This window comes from Physcomitrium patens, chromosome 22 (assembly GCF_059467195.1).
Source record: "Physcomitrium patens ecotype Gransden chromosome 22, ASM5946719v1, whole genome shotgun sequence".
NCBI lineage: Eukaryota > Viridiplantae > Streptophyta > Bryopsida > Funariales > Funariaceae > Physcomitrium > Physcomitrium patens.
In genome coordinates, this window is record NC_143431.1 from 3,457,101 (window position 1) to 3,467,436 (window position 10,336).

The 10,336-nt window shown below is 32.7% G+C and overlaps 1 protein-coding gene across 2 annotated transcripts; it reads left to right on the forward strand.

Moving 5' to 3' along the window:
- The first annotated feature begins 4,497 nt into the window (after nucleotides 1-4,497).
- Nucleotides 4,498-6,903, forward strand: LOC112274687 (protein LATERAL ORGAN BOUNDARIES). Of its 2 annotated transcripts, none has more exons than XM_024504360.3 (3): nucleotides 4,498-4,939; nucleotides 5,552-6,232; nucleotides 6,398-6,903. In XM_024504360.3, exons 1-3 carry the CDS (start codon nucleotides 4,930-4,932, stop codon nucleotides 6,427-6,429), a joined length of 723 nt encoding a protein of 240 aa, XP_024360128.2. In that variant the 5' UTR covers nucleotides 4,498-4,929; the 3' UTR covers nucleotides 6,430-6,903. The 2 variants fall into 2 exon arrangements, with proteins under 2 accessions (XP_024360128.2, XP_024360127.1); XM_024504359.3 differs by having other exon boundaries at nucleotides 4,609-4,939; nucleotides 5,552-6,307.
- Nucleotides 6,904-10,336: the final 3,433 nt, after the last annotated feature.

Genomic DNA, 10,336 nt, shown 5'->3' on the forward strand with positions numbered 1-10,336 from the left:
TTTCCTTTTAACACATCGCAACGTCATCTGTTTTATCCGACATTTGATGAAAGGGATCACAAATAGCATGTTTTTGTATAAACATGTAGGAAAATAAACACTCGGTGCCTCTGGTTTTGGATTGTGCAGCGATGCAGTTCTAGATTTTGCAGACGTTGGTGCCGCTGGCAAGTTGCTGAGAGAACTTCGAAGGAGGTTACAATTTCCACAACTTTTTTGTTGGTTTCTAATCTTTCTATATTAGTTTGAAGTAGTAGGACTTCCATTTATGGGCTTTATGTTATTAAGTTTTTATTGATGTGTAGTTGGGGCTATTGTTTTGGTCATAGAAAGAAGTCTTGCTAACTAATGGCAGGTAGAAAATTTAGAATTTAGTTGATCGGAAGAGATTAAATGTTAACACAAGAAAGACTTGTATTTGTTGCTGTTTTTAGAAGAAGTGATTGATGAAAGTTGCAAGTTATGAAATAAATTTGTTCTTAAATGTAATGGTTCTTATAGTATGACATAAATTTTATAACAAAACAAGATATTTATGTATAGATGTATTTTGTTCTTGGTCCTAAGATATGTCTTTAAACATAACATGTGATCAACAAAATTTTAAAGAATATTATAAATCTTTTATATGCATTCTTGTTGATTACTTTAATTTGTAAAATATAGCTAAAATTTATATAAAAAAGGGAATTTGTCAGTTTTCTTCAATAGATCTAATAGTTGATATTTACTTCAATTAAAGATCAGATGAAAAATTATATATATGTTTTTTTACATAAAAGTTTTCATTAGATTTTATTAGAACTTTATTAGAATTTTACTTATTTTATGAATATGATTGATAATTTCATAGCTATTAATAGTACTATTTTATTAATTTTAAAAAAATTTAATCATTTAAAAAAATTAAACTTATTTTATAATTTATTTTTTAAAATAATTTTAATAAAAAAATAATCATTTTTTAAAATAGTTTTGAACTAATTTATTTTTATTTTATAGTTTTAAGCAATGAAATTGATTAATAATATAGAAAAAATAGCCATAAGAAAAAAAATAACAACAAAAAATATAATACATATGTAATTATATTACTACATAATTTTTTTTACTATTGAAATTCTCAAAAAAAAACTTAAAAACTATTTTTAATTTTTTTTATATTTTAATATATTTTATTGTAATAGGTAATATTTAATTTTTTATTTGAAAATATATATATCATAAGAACTTGTGGACTACTATAGTTATAGATATAAATTGCTTGATTTTTTTATATTTAGATATTATTATCTTAACATTTTGATATATATGTGTGTATATATATATATATATATATATATAAGTGTGTGTGTGTGTGTGTTTATGTAAAGAGTTGTAAAAGCCATACATTCTTTTTGTTAATGCTACATTTCATTGCTATCTCATGATTAATTCTCTATTTCCATCTCTCCCTTCTTCTTAAGTTCTTCATCTCAATCTAAAACCTTATCGTATTGCCACATTTGGTGGTGCAGAAGTAAAGAATAATAGAGCTTATGATACAACTATGTGTCACGGACATACATATTTATTTTAAGATTTACCTATATGATTAAATAAAAGTAAGTAAAAGTAAATTTATTTCATAATATTTTCTAGACAAGCTTCTTAGAAGCTTTATAGATGTTGCTTTGACTTTACATGAGTTTTTAGTTAATTGGTAGGTTAGAAATTTAGTCAACAAGTTAACCACATATTGGTAGCTTGCACAACAAGCTAACTATGTAGTACATATATAGAAAAATTGTCTTATAAGTTAAGATACATATCTTGTAAAGTCAACAAGTTTTTGAGGACTTACAAGACATGACCATATGGCTCTTAGTTAAGAGTATATATGGAGCAAGAATGAAGCCTTCTTCATTCTTATCAACACCTTTTTAATCCTTAATCTTCTTTCAAAACTTCCTTAACTTCTTGTCTTTGGCAATAGTCATTCTAGATTACTACTATATCATCTTCAAGTGATTTTTTAGTCTTTTTGAGTGACATAAGAATGTATTGAGGTTTTATTTCTTTGAGATTTATGCCCTTGATACTATGTCTCTTTTTTGAGTATAAAATGGCTTGAGAGGCATGACAGCTCTTTGAACATGCTCAGTTATATCACTACTAATATTTTCAATAACTCTCTTTGCACACCAATAATTCATTCTTATTCCAATCATTCTCTACAAATCCAATGGTTCAAATGCATCTCACCTCCCATCTTTGGAAATAGAAATGGGAGACACGAGTATTTGATGGAAGCGAGGGAAGGGGTTAGATTGGAGCTATGGATGGAAAACAAAAAACATAGATAGAAAGTTGAGATATAAAATTGAGAATAGAGAAGAAGGTATAAAAGATATGGATAGAGAATTTATCATGAGATAGTAAGGAAGTATAACATTAACAAAGTAGAAGTATCACTTTAACAACTTTATATATATATATAGATATATAAATTTTAGAAAAATATTGGACTTAAAATTAATTTTTAATTAATAAAACTTTTATTTTATTAATTTTTTTAAAATCATATTTTTAAATTTATGATTAAAATATTTTTAGATAATATAAAAATATATCTTAAAAATCCAAATTTTTAGTGATTATTGAATTAATTTTTAAAAAAATTATGTATCTTCTAATTATTTTAAAAGAAAAAATTATCTTATCTAATTTTTAATGAATAAATTAAATTAGAGTTTTAAAATAAAATTGGTTTTATACTGATTTTAGCATGTAATGATTTTAAAAATATTTTTTACTCTAAAACTATATTAAGTTACATGTAATAAAATAAATGATTATTTTTATTGTAAATATATTTAAAATTTTATTTTTAAAACTATAATTATTTTTTCTAAAAAAATATTCTTTTAAAATTTTATATTGTATTTGGATTTGATTATAAATTTATATCATGATGAAAATCTAGAATATTGATGTTTTCAAATTATATTTATTAAAATATTTCAAGAAATTATTATTTATATTTTAAGACTTCTTGCATATTATTCAACCACTATTTTCATCTCAAATATTAAAATTATTTTGTAAATATTTACTACTAAGTAATTTAGATATGATAAGGTGTAAGAACTTATCAAATTTTGATACTTTTTAGACTTTAATATAAAATACTACAAATAATTTTTTAAGCTTGGAATATATATATAGTAGATTAAAAAAATTAACAAAATCTTCAAAAACTTTTAAAACAATTATCAAATTTGAGACAACTTAGATTTTTTATTTTAATAAAAATTATTTATATTTATTTACCTTTTGACAACTTAGCTCATCTATGTCATAGTCTCTTTTGACTTTATAACATTTTTAAAAACTAAGATTTTCAAAAGTGAGTTTTTCTTCACCAAGAAAGGAATCTTTATGAGACTTTGTACAAAAACTTCTCAAGATAAGCTTTAAGTTATTAAGACTTGCTTATATGTTGATTAAAAATTGTTTAAATATAATGACTAATCACCATAACAATATAACAAGAATCCCACCAATTTGACATTAAGTACTAACATTAGGCAACAATTGTCTTCGAACAATTGACAAGCTTTGATGAAAGAAATAGCCATACTATGTATTATTACTTAGTGATAGTTTAGTAAAATTACAATTACAATTTAACTAATTGTGATGGAAGTAAAAACTTGACATCTTTGGTAAAGTATAAAAAATGTAGATGTATGTATATATATATATATATATATAATCATCTTTTTAAAATATCTCATCAAAAGAAATTGTAATGCACTACAAACTTGAAATTACTTTATTTCTTAAAAAAACTATTTTAACATTGTTAAAAAAATAAATCAACCATATCTTTTTAAAAGAATCCTAACCAAAAAAATTATATTGAATTATATTAAATAATTAAATAACTAATTTTTCTAATAAAAAGTATTGTGTCTTTTTCTATTTATTTTTAGAAATTTTAAACTATTTTTTTAGTATTTTATAAATATATATATATATATATATATATATATACAAGATATTACTAATGTGACTACAATATTTGCTAATGTGACTGCAATATTTGCTATTGCCACCACAATATTTGCTACTACCACCGCATCCCTCTATCTACTATATATTTTGAAATAAAAAATTTAAAAGAAAAAGAAAAAGAAAAAAGAAATAAATAATATGTCAATTAGGTACAAAGTTGTGGTTACAATAGCAAAAATTGTGGTGAGATTAGGAATACCATCTCTATATATGTATACAATGTGTGTTTATTGAGAATTCTAGTTCTATTCTACCCTTGTTACTTAGTTATATAACAACATACATCACCAAATTTGCGAAGCGCCTCTACTCCTCGGGCTGACCCGGGCTTCGGAGGGGAGGTGGAGCTAGGGCAAGCGCGGGAGCGGTCACAGGGCGTCTCCTCTGTGGGAAGAAGAAAACGAAGAGGAGGGGTCTTAGCGTGGGGGGGGCCTTCGCGTGGTCTGCGGCGATGGATTAACGAAGCGTGGTGGCGCTGCTGCCGAGTTCGGCGCCGGGCGGGGTCGTTAAAGCAGCACCACGAGGGAGGAGGGGCCAGGTCGGAGGAAGACTCGGAGGAAGGGAGCTGCACTCACAGAGAGAGAGAGAGAGAGAGTGTGAGAGTGCGTGCCACAGCAGCACAGACAAACAGATAGAGAGTGGAGCGAGAGAGAGAGCGAGAGAGTATGAATGCGTTGCCCCGCACTAAGAGGAGGAGGAGGCTTTTCGGGCCTGGGCGCTGATCGGTGCGCGCGAGGAGAGCCCTCCCTCCCTCACTCCCTTCCTTCCCTCGGGACACAGTAGCTTCCTCCTCGGGACGTGGGGTGGTGCCGGAACGCCGCTGCTCCCTAGGGCACTGACGATGGATTTTGTGATGCCTTCTCGACAACCATGAAAAGAGGTCCGTGCTTTATGGGATTTCCTCCCTTCTGCTGCTCCTGCTCCTGCTCCTGCTGATGGGTTCTGGTGCTAGCTAATGTCGGTTACGAGTCTTTTGGGATGGGAAAGATGATGATGATGGTGGTGGTGGCGGTGGTTATTCTTGGTGGTCACTGGAGAAAGGATCTGATGAGTTCCTTGAGCCCGATTGCTTCCGCGATTCCGATACACTTGAGAATCACCTGAAGAAAAGAGTTTGTGGGGTCCATTGTGTTTCTCTGATGTTCTGACCTTGAATTCTATCGCGTCCCCGAGCGTTGTGAGGTATTGCTTGTAATTCTGGATCACGAGTTTTCGCTTGGCACAGACTGGGACTGTCGCTGCTCTTGGGGTTAACTGTGTATAGAGACAGGGCACAACCGTACGGAAAGCCTTGTGTGACTGTTCGTGTTGATAGCTGGAATTCGAGAGTTACGTTGAAGTCGTTTGGAAGATCGAGAATACTAGGCTTTTCGTGTAGGATGAATTAAAGAGCCTGTCATTTTTTATTTGGTAGATGTATATTTTTTGGGAGGTGGTCAGGGCGAGCGGTGAATGGTATTCTTGTTTATTAAGTTTGGGATCTGGTAGCCAGGAATGGCGTCTTCCTCGAGTTTTCCGTGCGCTGCATGCAAGTTTTTGAGGAGAAAATGCACGGAAGAATGTGTTTTTGCGCCCTACTTCCCGCCCGACCAGCCGCACAAGTTCGCCAATGTTCACAAGATATTTGGAGCAAGCAATATTACAAAGCTTCTGAACGAACTTCCAACGCATCGAAGGGAGGATGCGGTGAATTCTCTTGCGTACGAGTCAGACGCACGGGTGAAAGATCCCGTATACGGATGCGTGGGCGCTATATCAGTGTTGCAAAGGCAGGTCGCGCAGTTGCAGACTGAGCTATCTATCGCTCATTCAGACTTGGCGAGGTATACAGGGGGAGCATCATCGTCCTTAGGAATAGGCACAGGTCTTCTTCCAGGACAGGTCTACCGGGAGCACATGTTAACGAGAGAACAGTTGATGGATCTCGCAAGAGGAGATCCCTCACATCTTTCTAGAGAGCATCTCATGGAACTAGCAAGGGCTGGAGTAAACTCGTATGAAGCTCTTCAGGCTCTTGGCCTTTCCGGAGCGCTAGGACCGCTCGGACCATTTCCGTCTAGTTCTAGACTTGTAGGGGAGAGCGCGAATAGGAGCGGAGGTGGAGGTGGAGGCGGAAGCGGAGCTAGTGGCAGCACCATTGGAGGCCAAATCCCTTCACCACAATGGACACGAGGTGGCAAATCTTACGTGTTAGCTTGCGCAATGTCATCAACGCTTAACAATTCGGCTTCAATTTTCTGATCTTCGGGTGCGTGTAGACTGTTGCGTAGATGCCAAGCCCTAATTAATCCCTTCTCACCTGAGCTTTTCAGTACTGAACGTTTGTTTTGTATTGCAGGGGCCGTGCCGAGAGAGCCATGCGATGAATAGAAGATTTAGATGAATTCTACCGATGAGGATTTTGAGGCTCTAGGTGTCTCGGAAGGAAGTAGCACAAACAGCAATTGCTGGCTACGAATTCGACAGCATCCAGTTTTGACGATGTCAAGTGATGAGGATCATCTTCAACGTCTACCCAGATCTCTTCTCTGGAATCTCACAGTTTGTTGATAGGGGCGTCAATAGATCATGCAAAGCCAGTCCTTCAGCTGGCAGATACAAACTGGACTATTTTCGTTTCCTAAAACCGAGTAAGACGATTATCATTTGGTTTGGGAAATCTCTCAAATCAGATTCTGTCTTGTAGTTTTTGCGAAGGAAAACTCCCACGACGTCGTCTGCAGTAACATTTTATGTTCATTCGAATGTACTTTTGATTCTGGCACTCTCTTAGTTGGATACTTGTACCCACACATTATCTAGCCTGGGAGTTTCATTAATGGTCACTGAGTGAATAAGTTTCAATGTGTTTTTGTTTCAGTCTGGTCAAGGATTTTTCTTCGTCCGATGCAAATGATGTCCTCGCCGTTTGTTTCTCAGTTTAAGTCGCCTCAGAGTCTTGTTCAATTGTAAACAGCCGGGTAATCCTATTCTCTGTACCTTAAGCCAGAATGAGTTTAGAATAAGCTAGCTCTTTAGCGGGTTGAATCAGGTTTCTGTCGATTTTAGACCTACTGAAAAATAGTCCTTGAAGTTGGAGATAGCGGCGATCACAATCTCAAGCGCACAGGCGTTTTGAAGGCATCGTCAATAGAGTGTGCGGCGCTTCGATCTGTGAAAGGTATGATTCTACATCTGCGTTAATTCACGTAGGTTATTGAGCGTAGACTAAACCTATAGAAATCGCTACTTACGCAGTCTTCCTACTGTGCGTGCAGTTCCCGTATGAGTCAAGCTAATTCTGTGAGAAATACCACGTTAGTCTTGTTTAGAGGGTTGGTTTTTGGGAGGAAGATGAACATCATGAGTTAGCTAGAGATGAGGTGACTTCGCAGATAGTCTCAAGCACATTGATCGTTGCCACAATCGGCGCACACTGAAATGCTGAATTCATGATTGTTCGAATACTGCTTGAATGGTATGAAGGAGAGCATTCAGATTCCACGTCGAAGTCATAGGGCAATGTTTCTTGGACCATCACGGAAATTTATTTCTCTTCAGCTGTTTCGGCGATTGGATATGACTTGCTCGTCTTCTAGGTCAAGTTTTTGGTCTTATGCAATCTTTATGGTTTTCACGATCACAACCCTGAACTATTAGCTAATTGAAGTCCTTGCGAATGGTAATAACTTATTCAAACCTTCTGCACATGTCCGATCACTGTTGCCCATTTGGAATAGACATCAATATGCAGTTTTTCTTGTAGTTTTTTGGGGTTAGCTCTGAGCAGAACGAGTTGTCAAATATTCTTAGAAAGTATAGACTCTACAATGTTTACATTATATAATTAAATACCTCACAGAAGTATTGATAGACCATGTTCCGAACTGTGGTCTGCTCAACGTGTTTTGTTCAACTTAGTTTCAACAGACGATGAGCTTTTGTGCAGATCTTTCATTGCCGAAGCCTGCTTTTTACCATTCTTATATTAGCGTTGCCACATTTGAATACAACAATGTGGGATGAGCATCTTGTTAAGTAATCTATGACATTTATGTGAGATTTGTAAGAGACATGTTAGCGAGACATCATCCCTCCACTATGTGAAGCTAGCACAACGTTTCCAGAAAAGAGTTGATTTATTTTGAAATAATTAAAGTTGGTGACAATTGGCACTCTTGGTCATGCATCTAGTGTAGGATTTTTCAAGGTATTTGATTGTGTACACTTATCATTCATATTTTCTATTTCCAAATAGTTATAAAGCTGAATTAATGCCAAAGATTTATCTTGTCATATACATGAATGTCATAAAATTGTGTGATATTTCTCAACCTTCAATAATTGTATGATTGTTTTTAGAAATAAGACTTTTATAATGGTATTGGTTTTTCTATACACTGTAAACATCAAATAGTATAATCAGCATATGTCATTGATTTATTATTTTCAAAAAGATAAAAAAATAATACTAAAATTTATTTTGTTTACCATGCAACAATTTCAATCATATTTGTTATCACATATTCATATGTACATGTTTTGTTGCAGGTTTTGTAGCATCTTTTAATCATATACAAACTCTTATTTAGTTAGTTATAAAATCAAGAATCGAAATTTATTTTATTTTGAAATTAATTAAATTAAATTGTAATGCATATATTTTTAATTTATTACAGCTATAATGAAATTTAATGTAAAAAATATTCCAAATTCCATCTAAATTGATAATAATTTTATTATCCTTTTAATTTGTAAAGTAAGAAATTTAAGACTAATATGTTAATTCTATTTAATTTTATTATATATTATTGTCATTGACGTATTAATTACTAAGATAAGAAGAGTTAAATAGAAGTAAGTAGAAGTAGATAAATTTGATAATATTTTGTAGAGAAGCTTCTCAAAAATTCTATACATGCACATTTGGTTTTCTAAATATTTTTAGGTGATTTTTAGGTTAAAAAATTGACCAACAAGTTGGCCATGTGTTACACATGTTGCCATATAACTTCTTAATTGAATAGTATATATTGAGGTAAGAGTGGCGCCTTCTTCACTCTTGTCAATACATTTTATGTCTTATGACTTAATTCAAGAATCTCTAGTCTCTTTGTATTTGGCAATAGATATTCCAATTTCTATCTTATATCTATCTTTGATTTGTCTGCTTTTTCTTTTTGAGTGTTACAAGAATGTATTGCTTCTTTAGAGCTTAATTAGGATTAATGTCCTTCAAAAACTTTAAATCTTTTTTTAAGTAGAAAATCTACATTTGACAATCTTTATAAAATTATGTTTAATTATTTATTTCATTGCAATGATATAAATTTATTTTGAACCACAAAAATAAAATCAAAAAACTTTGTAATATCAAATTTATAAATTTTGTACAAAAATCATGAAAGAAGTTTAATTATTGCTTTATTTTTTATTTTAAAAATAACACCTATATTATTAACTATTCTATATTATAGATACTTATGTTGAAGAACAGCAAATACTTGCTTAGTTACAACCACATAAAGTTTAAGCATAGTATGTTGTTAATAGTAAAAAAGTAGCAAAGAGGTAAAGTAAGTTATTATGGTGGTACCGAGGCTTTACTAAGAAGAGGTAGAAACAGATGTAATATCAAATGAATGGAAGTTGCCTCGTTGGTAAGCAAACCACCACCTATAAGTAAAGAGTGTTGGAAGTAAGAATTATCTTCCTCCATACTTCTATTAGAGTACAATACTTGCTGATGCTAAGTGTTTGTAGCCTTTAGACTTCTTTTTCTTCAATAGGTTATGGGCCCACTCACATTTGCTGGAGTGTCTTTTGAAGTCTTTGAAGTATTTTATTTTGTAAGTGTAGAGTAGATCAAGTTGTTGTTGTTGATATTAGGCATTAAAAGTACCTAACTTTCAAATTCAGATCTAGATCTAGATCTTGGTTTGCTCTTACTTGTGGTTAAGAGCATTTTGGTGTTGATGGTTAATTTATTACATAAAGTTGCTTATTTTGCTTTATATGCCTCTTTTGGTGTATAGAGGTGACTTGTGAATATAAGAGAGATATTAGAGTGACAATTTAGATTTGGAAAGGTCATCAGACTTGTGAGAAGCCTTAGAAGTGAAGTTGAGAGTGTTTTTTGAGAGTAAAAATACTAGTTTGTTCACAAAGAAGGATTTTGTGATTCTAAGGCAGCTAAACCTTCTTACTGATTTTAAGAGCATTAGGACTTCCTCTTACAACTTTTGTTGATACAACTTTGCCTTAGACATGGCTTCAAGTGAGGGTGAAGGCTTGAAAG